The 15,289-nt window shown below is 49.0% G+C and overlaps 2 protein-coding genes across 3 annotated transcripts; one reads left to right on the forward strand and one right to left on the reverse strand.

The window, feature by feature from the left end:
- The first annotated feature begins 310 nt into the window (after positions 1-310).
- Positions 311-8,659, forward strand: LOC148836657 (uncharacterized). Of its 2 annotated transcripts, XM_088914878.1 has the most exons (5): positions 311-606; positions 968-999; positions 4,806-4,898; positions 5,842-7,096; positions 7,571-8,659. In XM_088914878.1, exons 1-5 carry the CDS (start codon positions 573-575, stop codon positions 7,795-7,797), a joined length of 1,641 nt encoding a protein of 546 aa, XP_088771004.1. In that variant the 5' UTR covers positions 311-572; the 3' UTR covers positions 7,798-8,659. The 2 variants fall into 2 exon arrangements, with proteins under 2 accessions (XP_088771004.1, XP_088771003.1); XM_088914877.1 differs by lacking the exon at positions 968-999 and having other exon boundaries at positions 418-606.
- Positions 8,660-10,944: 2,285 nt separating this feature from the next.
- Positions 10,945-15,126, reverse strand: LOC148836658 (uncharacterized). Its single transcript, XM_088913432.1, has 2 exons — positions 14,976-15,126; positions 10,945-12,952 (listed from the first exon to the last, which is right to left on the reverse strand). Exon 2 carries the CDS (start codon positions 12,917-12,919, stop codon positions 11,729-11,731), a length of 1,191 nt encoding a protein of 396 aa, XP_088769558.1. The 5' UTR covers positions 12,920-12,952; positions 14,976-15,126; the 3' UTR covers positions 10,945-11,728.
- Between the last annotated feature and the right edge of the window lie 163 nt (positions 15,127-15,289).

A 15,289-nucleotide genomic window follows, 5' to 3' on the forward strand; every position in this document is an offset into this window, starting at 1 on the left:
GCGACAGCGTCAAGGAATCTCCCAGTGTTGTGGCACTCCGCCAGCTGACGGGACACTCGATGCGAAGAATGGGGGGAGTCGTGTGTCAATGGGAATTATTATTTTTTTATGATTGCCGTTGGAAGCAATCCTGTGGCAGAGGATACGAATGACTGGAACAGAAATATGTTCAGGCTTTATCAGTAGGGATTATTTGTTATCGTGTGTGAGTGTTGTTCTTTGAAAGATTATATGATTATAACAATGATCCCCCCTCCCCCCTCGTTCGGCTCGGCGGAGTGATGTCACTGGTAGAATGCTACGACCTCTCACAAAAGTGGAGTTATTTCACTCGCCTGGGGTGTAGTTTTTATCTTCCAAAGACGGTGTTAAAGAAGAGAAAAAGAGAGAAAAAGACAAAACAGAGGAGGATGGGACTCAAATAACAGAGGAGGCGCAGCACCGCACACCGGGTTTCTGGAATGCATTGTTACTAGTGATCCTGTTTTGTGTGGATCAGAAGGGGGTCGGTGCGTGTGTATGTCTGGGCAAGAGGACCCCTCGCTAAGGCAGAGGAACACGACTGAGGCGAGATGTCAGCGCACACCGGAGCTGGGGTCCGCACCGGTGAGTTCAGTGCCGTTTTCCCGTGTCGTCTCCAAGCGCCTCCGGGAGTTTAAGGTCATTCTGGCCGGCTCTGCGCAGCGGACGACCGCGATCCATGCGGGATTTAACCCGTAAACCCCAGATAAAATAAAAGTTTCTGGCGCTGCGTCCTTTCACTTTCTGTTGTCCTCGGAGACAATAAAGTATACTTTTGCAGGAGCGGACGGTTATTTAAGATGGACGTTTTCTCTGTCGGTAATCGTTGCGGGAAGAGTCTTCTCTTCTCTTACCCCCGGCTTGCCCGACTGCTAGAGGCACAGCTTTCAGTGGTGTTTGCTCAAGTCTAGTGTCTTTTTTTTTCCTTCTCCGGCTGTTTTTCAAGGTCCCGTCCCGGAGCCGAAGACGATAGCCGAGGTAAGAACCTGTGGTTTAATGTTAATTACCCCATCAGTGGCAGATGCCGGTGATGATGTCGCTTTTACGGTACTGTTGTGCGAGAGCGGTCGAGATTGAGCCGACTTCTCCTTTTCTGGTGGTGAGGAGTGTGGTTGGGTGTGTGTGTTTTCTCCCCCTTTCTGGTTGTGAGGTATGTGGGTTTTAAAAAAAGGGGCACTATTTCCCCAGCTCGGACACGCTCGGATCTTGTTCTTTGTATTCGCGTTGCATCGCAAAAATAAAGTTTGATGGCACTTCATACATGATACGCAGGCGAGCTTAGTACGGCGGTTAAGCTGGCGTACTGTGGTAAGGGGGCTCTCGCTTCCATGCGGAACGCAGGTGAGATGGGTCGTTTGTGCGAACAAGACGCCTGTACTCCTTTCGCATTCTTCGGTGGTCACTCCGACCACTACAGGTTGCAAGCGCGACCGTCGCCATCTTTGCAGAAAGAATAATTAGATACGGGAGATGTCCGAGAGGTGTGTGCGTGTCCGCGCTATTGTATTTATATCAGCGGAGTCGTCCGGTGTGGACGCGGCCTCTTGGCCCGGGCGATGAAGACTGAGCTGTGGAGGGCGAAAGAGGAAGTTCTGTTTCGTTTCAGACGTCTGTCGAAGGACCTGTTTTACGACTGTTTGCAAGCTCGCAGACACTTGTCTCACCCCCATTCCACTGGTAGCCCTCATCCTGGATTTGCTCCTTTTTTTTTTTAAAGAGGTACGGCGTTGATACAATTGTTTTAAGATTGAATTGTGTTGCTGAAATGCCCGGACCCGCGAGTTGCAGCGTGATTTTCCGGACTCGCACTAATGTGGGGGAAAGGTAGCGATCACAGGTCAACAAGCACAGACGTTTTAAAACAAAAATAAAAACCATTTGGCTTTAAAAAGTCCCCCTTCTCCTGGATCATGGGTCTTTTTAGACGTGCATTTTAGAAATCGGATTAAGTACTGTTTATTTAACGAGTTTACTTTTATCACTGGTTGATCTTCAGTCGACGAGCCAAAGCTTACTTAAATGAAAATACTGCGAGTGCGCGCCCCCCCCCCCTAAAATTCACACAAAGGGGTTTTATGAATTTCGCGACGCTGTTTCTGTGAAACTGCGAGGGTGTCAGTCATTCGTGGGACCTGGCTGGGTTCGGCGGTGTGGACGCTCGGTTCCAGCGCACCCGGACCTGTGGTCAGGCGAATTGTGTCGAGTGACGTATCGATCATGGAGTTTCCGCAAAAGACAATGGATACCCTTTTGTTCTGTAATGCTTTGGCCCCCTTCCGAATCTTATTAGCGGCTCGGACATTTTTTTTTTGCGTTAAATGAGATAGTGATGCTAAAACATCGCCAGCAAAAGGACTCTCTTCATAAATGCATCACTCGGTTGGCTACAGCGGGTGTGCAGTCCTGGAATTATTGTTCATTGCGTTTTGTTTGGCATTCCCGTATCTCTCTTTACTTTCGTGTCCGTGCAAACCGACATAGAAATACTGTTTCTTCCCCCTTCAAATGACTCGCTTCCTGCAGTTTGCGGTGTAATTCCAAATTCAGAGGTATGTGATGTAAGCATAGGCTATATGCTTTTGAGGTTTCTGTTCTTAAAGCTTCAACGATCAACCAACAGTAATAGTAACAGTAAGCCAACAGTGGGTGTAAGTCTTACTGTAAAGTTAGTCAGTGTTCGGTGTTTAAAGATGAGGTAAAAACCAATGTACCGTACATGTCTTATGAAACTGCAGAAACGTAGAGTATTCGTTTGTCATTTCTGCTTCTTACAGCAAATGTGAAAAACGCGTGTAACCCGGGAATGCTTATTCACAGACGGTTCTACTTCGTGTATGCAAGAGGTCGATTCCTTTCCACAAAGAGGAATGTGAGGTTATTCTTCTGTTGTTAAAGACAATGCTACTTTGCATGGGACTATTATTGGATTTATTTTGCAAAATAATATACATATAGATAATATTGTTGACGAAGTAATTATCGAGTTTTAACGCAGTTATTGAAACGCAAAATTATCTCGTAAACACAAAACAATTTTTCTCCGCGGCACAGCAGGCTTCCATAACCAGTCCTCATCTTTTTTTTTAACATGATCAATTTCTTGATGCTTTTACAACGCATCAATTACTGCAACACTACCCTCTTTGCAGTTGTGATTCTTTATTGTACTCTTCTAAATACATTTCAGGATTTAGCTATTTACTTGATCACAACCTGCTAAATATTTCAGTGACCTTTTAATTCACTCTTCAGACACAAAACCCTGTGTCGTTCGCTCACGACAGCTTGGTCTTTCTGGTTAAATCGTTTGCTGTCTGAAATGTTCTTGGGGATAATGGCAGGCAGAAGTCTCCTTGTAAATGGCGTTATAGAGGAAGCACGTTAAAGAACAATGACTGCACCAGCCACTAGATTACTCACGTCACCAGTGACCACTCGTGGCATATCTGCAAATGAGGTTCTTCTGATCTTTTTTTTTAGTTTTGCCAAATGGCATACCACTACATACACTAGTGGTCTGAGATATTCTCTGAGCAATCATACTGCGATGATGTAAAGAGGAAAAATGAACATTTTATTTTAATGAAACTGATTTAACTTCTGTAAGAATTTCAGTAAAGTCAGTGCAAAAACATCGCAACCCTTCTCTACACTGCCAACTACAGAACTCCTTGTCCAGGTGCAGGTACTCTCCTGCCTGGATTACTGTAGCTCCTTCTTAATCCCTCCCTCCCTGCCAACACCATCCACCCTCTCCAGCTCATCCACAGTCGTCATCTTGCCTTCTTTTCTCTCCACTGCTCCCATGATTCTCCACTGCTCCAGTTCTCCCATTGTCTCCCAATTGCTGGACACATCTGACTGAAAAACCATAGTCCCTGACTACCAGCATCTCAACCACTCTGCCTCGGACTGTCATCTCTCCCTCCACCTCCTCCCTCCCTCTCCGATCTCCTCCTTCCACAGTGTCTGTGCTCTCCGCTCCTGCCCACAGTGGAGGGCTGAACTACCCAAACCAATCAGATCTGCTTGGTCTCCAACCACCTTTCAGCCCCAGTTCAGGGCTTATCTGTCCTGAAAGCACTGGTGATCTCTCAGCCACATGCTTCAGAAACCCTTATGCTGTACTGTACTATTGGGTTTAGCTCTCAGGAGGGTAGGAGTGAGACTGGGCCCAGTCAGTACTGGGGTGGGGTGGGGGGGTAGGAGTGAGACTGGGTCTTGGGTGCTCTTTCTCCTGGACCATGAGTTCCAATCAACATAATATGTAGGCAGTCCCATCTTTATGGTCACCCTTTGTGTTTTCATTCAATTTTAGTAAAATTGACCCTGTCGCCACATGCCTGTATATTCCTGAACGTGTGTTGGGAGTAATAGGTCCATTTTTCCTTGTAGCCTGGTGGTTCTGGTCCCAGCAGTCCTACCTCTTGAGGAAATGTGTGCTCACTCCTGTTAAGAACAGACGCTCACAGACACAGACACTCGCATTGGCAAGTGCTGCTGGGATTGACACGCAGTTTTGACTGAGGAATTGTCCTGACTGTTAGTAAAAGAGTAAAGAGATGAGACTCCTTGTAACCCCTCCAGCTGATGTCCAGATACTGGCTCTTCCCTGGATGAAAAACGCGGGCGCTATGTGCTTCATGCCATCTTCCCTGATTTTGGGCAGGTGTGTGCTGAGAAATGCTGTGAGGGACAGAGTGATATGAATACCTGTGTCACTGTGCGTGTCTTGTTGTGTGTACCTGGCTCTCCCAGTGACTGTTCCTGCTGTCGCCTCGCAGGCCCCGGTGAAGAGGCGACGCACAGTGGAAGACTTCAGGCAGTTCTGCAGCTTTGTGCTGGCCTACGCTGGGTACATCCCTCGCCCTGCTGAGGTACGAGAGAAGGAGCCTTCACAGGGCAAACTGATGGCAGCCGGGGCAGCGTTAAAAACTCTTGCCAGCTTCTCAGTGCTTTCCCTGCGTTGCTGTGGGATCCTCTCGGGAATTGCCTGCTCCAGGCTTTTGTGAAGTTTGTGTTAAAAAAGCAGACGGGGAAACATGCCACTGTGATGCTGATTTTAGGCCTCTGTATGAGCCTTCTCAAAGTATCTTGGAATTATCTATCCCCTGGAGGTGACATGTACAGTATACGTTAGCATGTAACTGGTAAGCCTTCTAGAGGATCAGACCACTTCTCTGAATTTCCAGCCCGTCTCCTGCTGTAGACCTGGAGAAGTGGGGAAAATTGTAGAGTCCAGCCAAGTTCTTATCAAATATGACCTCATTACAGTTTACAATTTCAAAGATTAGGTACTTGGTAAAAAGGCTTTACTTTGCTCTCTTGCTTGTTTCATGTTGCCTAATTAACAGTACTTGAAGGCTTTAAAGCCGTGGCAGGTGATTTTATTGTTGTTGATTGTACTTGTACTCAATGCTTTTATATCCTTAAATAATTGTTCCCTTTTTAAGGAAATTTGTTATTCAAGTTGCTGTATTGTTGGGAAGTAGAGTGTAAGACTGTTATTGCTGCCTCAACAATTAGGTCTCATGCAAAAAAAGATCTCGATCTCTCGTTCCGGTTAAATGAAGCTCCAGTAATTCAACTGGAACATCAGGCTTGCAGTAAGACTTGTTCTGTTCTGATGTAGCAGGAAATGTAGCACTGCAGTGCAGGTGATAGGTTTGCGGATGGGAAGGAGGCAAGCTAGATCATGTAATTTATGCTTCAATCTGAGCAATTGTGTCTTGGTGGGGCTGACTCTTCAGGGAGGGAGCAGTCCTGGTTTTAATGGGAGCATCACCTGTTTTCCACCTTTCTCTCCGTCTCCCCCTGCAGGAGCCGTGGTGTCCGAGCAGCGTGAGCCCGCAGAACGGCAGTGGCAGCCCGCGGGGCAGTGATGGCTTGCCATCCTCGCCCGCCTGTGATCTGCACAGTGATACTTGGCCTGCCAAAGGGCCCCGGGCTCGCCAGGGGGGGCCTAGACGCCGGAGAGGGGGTTCTGCTCTGCCACCACTGCCCGCCAGGGTGGTGGCGTACCCTACAGCAAATGGCACAGAAGGCGAGACAAAGGGGAAGAGGAGGAGACAGACGAACCACACAAGTGCAGTGGGGAAGAGGAAGGTGTGCCACAGGGCTAACGGCGTGGGTGGTCGCAAGCCACCCAGAATGGAACAGGGACCCCCCACAAATACAAGCACCCAAGAGCGTGTCAAACTAGGGACAGTCGGCTCCGAGAGGGGGGAGACACTTGAGGAAGCAGAGCTTGGAACCTTTCTCAGCAGCGAGTTGTGTTCTGGGGGAATAACTTGTGTGTCGCACTCTGTAAACAGTGCAGACTGTAAACCTCTCCCCATGCCAACCCCTCTGTGCCTTCGCCTTCCTGCAGGCTTTCAGTGTGGAGTCTCTGTGATCTCTGCACCACCCATCTGTAAGCAGGAGTGCAGAGCTGAGCAGGAGCAGGATCACAATTCCATTAATCCACACTGGCCCAGTATGCAGAGTGTAGACCATTTCCACAAAAGCTGCAGTACTGTCCACCAGATAAGCCTACATAATAATGTCCAGTGTTCTAGGGATTACAGGGACTGGTCCAGCAGGAGCGATACAGTGCAGGAGAGAGCAGACGGGAAGGAGATCGAGGAGCCTATGAATCTCAGTGTCGTGTACCAGCCCAAACCCTTGCCAAGCACGGACACCGGATGGCAGGAGGAGGAGAAAGACGATGTGTCCGGACAGCAGAGGGAAGACAGGAAAGAGCCAGGAAGCGGGGTGTGCCTCAGGCTGAGCGAGGAGCAGAGAGAAGGAGAGAGGCCGATGGAGGCCGGGCAGGAAGGACAGGCACAGAGGGGGAGGGTGGAGACTGAAAAGGGCGGAGAGCTGCCCGGGAATGAGGAGCCGAGCTGGGAGAGTGTTGCCAGGGGCAACTCGGACATCCTGAGGCTGGTGATGGACGGGACACCTAGGGGGACCGTGCCCGAGGACCAGGAAACTGGATACCACACGGACTGGGACGGCAGCACGCAGGACCAGGGCGCCAGTGACACAGACCAGGACACGCGGCCTGGGGACTGCAGCACCGCTGTCGGCTCTGGTAACTGACCGTCCCTCTGTCCTCGTGTCCCCCTTGCCTCATCCTTCTCTGTCTTTGCCTCTCTTTAGGATTTCATCGTGAGGCTGGACTGCCTAATAAGAAATGAGGCCATCTAGCTTTTCTAGATCCTTTAATGGCTTGTAGTTGATTGATCCAAGAACCTCGTTCACCCAGGGTATCGTCTTCAACAGGCTGGCTGGTTAACTAGTTCCAGACCCCCACAACCCTTTGTGTAGAAAAAGTCTCTTTTTTTGTTTTAAATGCATTTTCTTTTAGTTTCCTCTAATGTTCTCTTGTGTTTCATTCTTTACTCTTAAAAATGTTCTTTGGGTCATAAGATACCTGATAAATACAGCAATTTCAAGATCATTCATGAGTCTCCAATTTGTTTCCAAACGCGCAGCTCTCTTTTCTCTCATGTTACCTGATCCTCATTTTTTTGTGTGTGTCTTTCGTTCATCTCTCGCCCCGCAGAGGAGGACTCCTGGGATCTGATCACCTGCTTCTGCCTGAAGCCTTTCGCGGGACGGCCCATGATCGAGTGCAGCGAGTGCGGCACCTGGCTGCACCTGTCCTGTGCCAAGATCCGCAGGAGCAACGTGCCCGACGTCTTCACCTGCCAGCGCTGCCGCGACTCCAAGCACGAGATCCGCCGCTCCAGCCGGGCCAGGACCGGCCCGCGGAAGCGCTTCAGCGAGTAGGGGGGAGAATCGCCTGCACAAACCCCTCCTCTCCCACATTCACATACAGCTGCTGGGGAGGAGACGGCAGGTTTAATACCGCCTTGAAAAGAGGCGCGATCTTCCAAACCAGCGAGAGAAGGAGCACAACTCTGTATCTGAGAGTGGTGCAGCTCAGCTGGAGCTCGGACTACACCTTTGCCAATCAAATCACGCCCAGCTCTCAACTACTCGCACTGCCAAGCACAGCTCAGGCAGCACTGAGGTAGAAAGACACAACGAAGATGCTGGAGTTTCATGTCCCTAACAGATTAAATTATTTTATTGACTGACAAGTTAATTGATTGAATGGTGGCATTCCTTAGGCTAACAAAATACGGATTCAAACAATTTCATAACAGCACCAGGTGGCTCAGTGTTCAGTACTGGAGTAAAAACTGCCAGTGTTGATTTTAAAACATTCTTGACAAATGACGCGAGTTTAACAAATGCACTGTCTGCGAAGGGCACGGTCATGGCCATGGGAGGATTGAAGGCCGCCTGGCTGAAGGCAGCGTGGGTGAGAGAGAATGAGATCTTCACGGCCAGCTTTTTCTCCTAACCCGAGTCGCCCATGACCAGCTCGCTTTCGCCAGAGGGCTACAGCTCTGCGGGAATAGTGGCAGAACAGCAGGGCTGATCAGGACTGAGGCTGTGCATCAGCATTTGAGAATTGCGTTAATGCTCAAGGAGATCATACCTGATCACAATGTCATCATTACAACAGTGGCTGGCGTTTCATAATGAAAACACATCACTCCTCCATCCAGAAGTTTGTACACGTTTTCTGCTCTATTATTTGACATTGCTGTTTAAGATCTTAGATTAAAAGCATTAGACCCGAGTGTCAGTGTGTTCTGTGCATCATTGTGCACTGTGGTAGAGTTTGTGTATAGGTTTGAAGAATTTAATATGAAGGCCTGGCCAGGAACAAGCAGCACGTTTTGTAATAATGGATTGGTAGAATCTCGGCACTAGAACTCTGGAGCTCCCAGTTAACCATGGCTCCATTGCACTTATATAGCACTTTCCTGGACACTCCACTCAAAGAGCCTTATGGGTAATGGGGACTTCCCTTCACCACCACCAATGTGCAGCTCCCACCATATTATTTCAGTACATATAGATGGATGTAGAAGAGGTACATTATTTTTATACACAGATTAGTGAACTATACATTGCAGAGAGTATGCATTCATAGCCAGGGGTTCCAGGTATTACTGAGAGTGCCTCTCACCTTCTTAGTTCGTCTGTCCAGGGGTTTGCCATGATTATATTAAAGGCTGTAGTAACTTTGGAGTTGGAAAAACTCTGATTAGTAGTGCAGCACCAGATGAACTAAAGTATATTGAAGATAACCTTTCAAAAGAGCAGCAACTGCTTTTGAAATATTCTTGAGTCCTAAGGAAGAACGACACTGAGAATAGGACTGGGGAATCCCTATTAGTGGATTCGACCGGAGTTGACGGTCCAGTCTCTGCGGTACTGGAGTGTGAGTGTGTGGATCAGGTGTCACGCTGTCTGCTCTCTCCAGCACTGGAATGTGAGTGTGTGGATCAGGAGTCACGCTGTCTACTCTCTCCGGCACTGGAGTACGAGTGTGTGGATCAGGAGTCAGGGGAACCAGTCTCTGCGGTACTGGAGTGTGAGTGTGTGGATCAGGAGTCGGCGGTCCAGTCTGCAGCACTGGAGTGTGAGTGTGTGGATCAGGAGTCACGCTGTCTGCTCTCTCCGGCACTGGAGTACGAGTGTGTGGATCAGGAGTCAGGGGAACCAGTCTCTGCGGTACTGGAGTGTGAGTGTGTGGATCAGGAGTCGGCGGTCCAGTCTGCAGCACTGGAGTGTGAGTGTGTGGATCAGGAGTCACGCTGTCTGCTCTCTCCGGCACTGGAGTACGAGTGTGTGGATCAGGAGTCAGGGGAACCAGTCTCTGCGGTACTGGAGTGTGAGTGTGTGGATCAGGAGTCGGCGGTCCAGTCTGCAGCACTGGAGTGTGAGTGTGTGGATCAGGAGTCACGCTGTCTGCTCTCTCCGGCACTGGAGTACGAGTGTGTGGATCAGGAGTCAGGGGAACCAGTCTCTGCGGTACTGGAGTGTGAGTGTGTGGATCAGGAGTCGGCGGTCCAGTCTGCAGCACTGGAGTGTGAGTGTGTGGATCAGGAGTCACGCTGTCTGCTCTCTCCGGCACTGGAGTACGAGTGTGTGGATCAGGAGTCAGGGGAACCAGTCTCTGCGGTACTGGAGTGTGAGTGTGTGGATCAGGAGTCGGCGGTCCAGTCTGCAGCACTGGAGTGTGAGTGTGTGGATCAGGAGTCACGCTGTCTGGTCTCTCCGGCACTGGAGTACGAGTGTGTGGAGCAGGAGTCAGGGGAACCAGTCACTGCGGTACTGGAGTGTGAGTGCGTGGATCAGGAGTCAAGCTGTCTGCTCTCTGGCGCTTGAGTATGAGTCTCGCATTTGTACTGTGAGGAGAAGGTGCTTACCGAATGTCTGGGGCATTCCTACATAGTTGGGAGGACTATGTAATGGGTGACCAATTGCCAGAGGAGACCTGCCTCTGTGTAGAAAAAAAAGTTTTTATGGTTTTGTCAATTATATTTGTATGTGCATGCTGTTCCTTCAGCAGAACTTGACCAGTGTCTGCATCTGTGCGCAGAGGAACCAGAGCTAGGATGTGGTTGGAGTCTCTTCAGCAGCCCTGAAGGCTGTCAGGTTCTGAGCTGAGAAAATGTGAGCTGAGTTCACTAAGAGAACAGCCAGCCCAACCCTGATTTAGCTGTCTTTTTTTCTGGTGAAATGTATCACTGCACAGATCATTATAGTCTTCTGTTCTCATTGGTCTCAAAGACATACAGCTTGTACATTGAAGGACAGTGTTCTAGCTGTAAGGCTGAAGTCTACATTAGTTTTGATGTGTATTATCCCAGCACAAAGCCCATATAAGTTGATTTTTTTAACCGTTTTTTTACTGCTCAATTCTTTGCTGCCAGTCAGTCTTAAGTTGACTTTCAGGTTAGTGAGGTAAAAAGAGGTGAGTTTAGTAGTTGGGTTCCTGGTAGGACCCCAGCACCATAAAGCAATGGGCCAGGGTCAGTTGACCTCTGTGGCACAAATGACCCACAACAAGTACAGTAGAATTCATACATTTTATTTCTTGAGCACATTTCTTTGAAAGATGACATAGACATTATGGTCATATTTAGGCTGAATGACCGCAGAAGGCACTCCCAGGCTAACACAAACTACAGCCTTGAAGTGTCATGGGCCTGCCTGGGTTCGAGATTCTCTACGTCTGGTGCTTGCCAGGGGTAGCTGCTTCACTGCAGACATATGTCAAGTTGGAGACGCTCACCTGCAGTGATCCTGGCCACTTTTTTCTTGCAAATGTCCTTGACTTTGTTGGGCCCACTTGCATTAGAGCTGTCCTATCAGAGAATGTCAGATGTAACCCTATTGGTTTTCAGATAGCAGATCACTCGTATATCAACCTTGTGATTGTAACATGCCCTTGGAGAAGAAATGGAGAAGATTTGGTCTTGTTTGGCATTTCATTCTTAAGACTTGTCCCACAAGCTGCAGGCACCATTAGAACACAATGGTGACTCGTCTTTGCAAAGTGAGTTCTTTTCGCATGCAGTTTTACCCAGTTAATATTTGAATTTACCCCTGTTAGAGTGGAGAGTTAGATTGTCTAAATGCCTAGTGCAGCAGTTTTCCCTGCTCCACTCTGTCACCTGTACCAAGGTTTGTGCAGGAGGCTCCTGCTCCTGGCATGGTTTCTGCACCAGTACCGATTTGCTATGGGTGTTCTTGGGGTGACGAGCCTAGACACAGAAGTAATTTGAGAAACGTATTTAAGCACCCACTCCTCCTCAATGCTAAGCTAGCTGCTGCCAAAGGATGGGTCCCCCAGTTACTCCTCTCGGACTGCCACAGGAAGTTCATTCTTCTGCAGTTGTGGAATCACTGCGTCAGTGTAGAACATCTCCAGCTTGGCCACAGTCTCTCTCCAGAAAATGGGATCGAATTCCACGGGAACGATGACCGTCTCACGGGGAGTGTACACCACAAAATCGGCGGTGTGCAGACCTACCACAGCCATTTGGCACTGAACCTGTGTGTAATAGCTGTGGTTTGTTTTCAGGCGATAACCTTCGCCATCCTGTCTCAGGCAGAAGTCGGGGTCTTGGCAGGCTTGGCTCGCCGTGTGGTCCCGGTGTTTGTACGGGCACTTGACCTCCAGGCAGGCCAGCTCCTCCCCGGTTTCCGAATCCAATACAATTCCGTCGGGACTCGCGGCTAGCCAGGTGCGGTAGGGATCGATAAAGAGGCCACAGTCACGCACACTGACCTCCCGGCCCAGTGCCCTGCTCTTCTTCTTTCGGTAAATCTCCACGGCAATGCGCTCATTTTCGATGCCCCAGCTCATGGCGCGTGTTCGGACCCCCGAGCCAGAGCCCGTCACCATTTGGAGGTAGGAACGTGGCGGTTCGCTGCTGCGCCCATTCACAAAGCGGCAGTTGGCAATACGGTGGGTGACGGACGCCGTGATGCGGTTCTGACGCCACTGAAACCAGAGTGGGTTCTCCCTCTGGCCCCGCGTCTCTTCTTCTACAGCTGCCACTTTGAGTTGGCCCATCTTGTCAGCCAGTGCCTGATCAGGTGGGGGTCCTGACGGCGGGCTGGAAGATTTGCCGGTGTGTGTGGGGATGGGGGGTGTCTTTGGGTTTGCGCTCTTCCTAGGGACTTGCTCAGCACTGTCACCCTGGGCTGCTGCACTGCGGGCTCCATTGCTGGCGGGGACAGCAGTCTTTGAGGCAGATTTCTTGGGTGATTCTCCAGCATCTCTGGCCAGTGGACCTTTCCCAGACCCTCTTGTTTCAGTGCCCCTGGCTACTTGCCCTCTGGCAGGGCCACGGGCACCCCTTTGTGCCTGGGAGGTTCTGGCTGAGGAGGGCCTGTCCGCAGGTCTTGCGGCATCTGTCGTCCCTCTGGAGGGAGCAGAGCCCGGGATGCCCATCTTTGCTGTAGTCGTGCTCTTCTGAGTGGCGCGCTTGTCGCTCGCAGGGGTAGAGCTGCTACGTTCTACCTTGGGAGCTGCCATGTTTCAGCAACGCTAGGTACAGGAACACTTTACCTGGAGATAAAAAGGATCAAAGTTCTCATGAAGCAGAATTGACCATTCCACTCAGATCTATTTTCATGATAGTTTAACAATGCCTTTTATTTCTTAAGTAATCTATTTTTCGGCCCAGCAGTTGTGAAACCTAGTACTTGGAAATACACAATTGGTTTAAACAGAAAATTTAAAATGCTCCTGGCACAACACATCCACCCGAGCAGTATCCAGAAGAGCTTCAGAGATGTTGGGACCCCCCTGGATACCTCTGTTGCTTTGCAAGAATGAGACACTCCCAATGCCCCAGTAGCTGCAAAGATCGAGGGATTGGCCATCCCAAGCAACATCAATGAGTCCTGGTCCTGCTCTCCTCTTGAGCTCAGAGTGGGCAGGAGACCACAAGACCCTGGAGCCCTAAGGAGCTCTGAAGTGCACTGGATGGGAGCATCCAAACTGAGTTTTGCATCGAGACACGGCTGACAGGTACCCCCTCAGTGTGAGGAGAGGGTTGTGATAGGTAGGTAATGCTGATATAGAGGGAGTGAAGAGCCTGTTTTTTCTTGGTTCCTCAGTTGGGCCTACCTGGGGATTTTGTGTGAAACTCTAGTTTTCTGTAGGACCTGAGCTGTGTGTCAACTTAATCCATCTAATTGCTGACAACTAAAATTCAGGGGATTTTAAAGGCCATTTATAGCACTTCATTTAAAACTAACATGCGGTGGCTCTGTGGCTAAGGATCTGTCCCTTTGGCTGGAAGGTTGCTGGTTCAAATCCCGCAGCCGGCAGAGGAATCCTACTTTGTTGGGCCCCTGAGCAAGGCTCTTAACCCCAACTGCTCCAGGGGCGATGTACAATGGCTGACCCTGTGCTCTGACCCCAAGCTTCTCTCTCCCTGTCTGTGTCTTATGGAGAGCAAGCTGGGGTATGCAAAAAGATGAATTCCTAATGCAAGAAATTGTATAGGGCTAATAAAGTGATGTGTGATGAGCATGGTTAACCTCTTTGTAATTTAAATTCCCCTTAATTTAAAGGGACATGTTTTATTTGTATCGGTACAGTAAATAACAAATTAACAAAATATTGCACCCCCAGCTCTAGACGCCAAGGATGAGTGTCACCCGGCCCAGCTACAAACTCTCACTCTGTGTGAAAGACTAACCCACCAGGCACACCCAGGCTCTGAGCGGACAGGCAATCAGGCAACTCCCTGAACACCACAGCCAGCTGCAACTTCGTTTTTTGCAGATCACGTGACCTCATATTTGGCAAAACTTTCTAGGTGTGCTGAGACAGTGATTTCTATCCTCATCACCAGCACGTGATTTAACATGTTTCCACCTGTACAGGCTGCAGTATATTTTTCTTTTCACAACTTTTGTTCTTGTAATTTGCTTTGAAATGAAGGTGATGGCAAAATAAATATGAATTTTTCCTTCACCAGCAACTGATGATAATATCCCTGATTTTTGTATCCAAAATGAAAAAACAGGTAATCAAGTGCTATCAGATTTTGGCTGAATAATCATCAATACTTAGTTTTACTGGTGTTGGAACTGACCCTTGACACTTCATCGATTTGAAGCCTGTACTTTGTACTGTAAAGCTTACATTTCGAATCACGGAATTTTATAAAAGACTCGCTGTAGCAACAGATTGATGAGCTTTACTGAATCGAAAGACTAGTGCTCCTCAAGCAATAACAATTAGCAAAACATTTACAACAGGATTATGGACAGGCTCGTTCTCCTTTCCGCATGCTGTGCCAGGCTTTGATTGCTTCCTGCTGTAACAGTAATTAGAATCAGACGGCTAACGCAGACAGTAGGGCACTTGTTGGTATTCGCCGTCAGGGAAGTGTTCAAGATAATCAAATCATACACATTTAATCGAAAACGCAAAAAAAAAACATGCATTCTTATTCATGAACAGAATGCAACCCCCACACACACGAGAGAGAGAGAGACAAGGAACTGAAATGCAATTCACGCCCGTTTTGTTAGAATAAAAGAAAAATGCCAGGTAGTTGAAGGAGGATCCGTACCTGAGTAAGTGCAGTCCGAGGTGAAAGTACGCGCTCGCTTCAGCAGTAGGTAGTGCGACTCCAGAAGTGTGCTGCTCTGGGACGGGAAGCGACTGTATTTAAACCGAGCAAGCGAGTCATCGTCTCTACGCCCGGGGAAACACGTGATCACAGCAAGTTCGGCTACATAGGGACTTTCTGTTTCCATTCTGGAGGAAGTTAAAGTGGGCGAGGTGCTGATGGTGAGACATGTCCCGGGCATGTTCGCAAACCGTCTCTTATGAGTCCGGATACGGCCTTCACTGTTACCTAGGAACAAAACAGAAAAACAGAAA

Source organism: Atractosteus spatula, chromosome 4 (genome assembly GCF_055471065.1).
Source record: "Atractosteus spatula isolate fAtrSpa1 chromosome 4, fAtrSpa1.hap1, whole genome shotgun sequence".
Lineage (NCBI taxonomy): Eukaryota > Metazoa > Chordata > Actinopteri > Semionotiformes > Lepisosteidae > Atractosteus > Atractosteus spatula.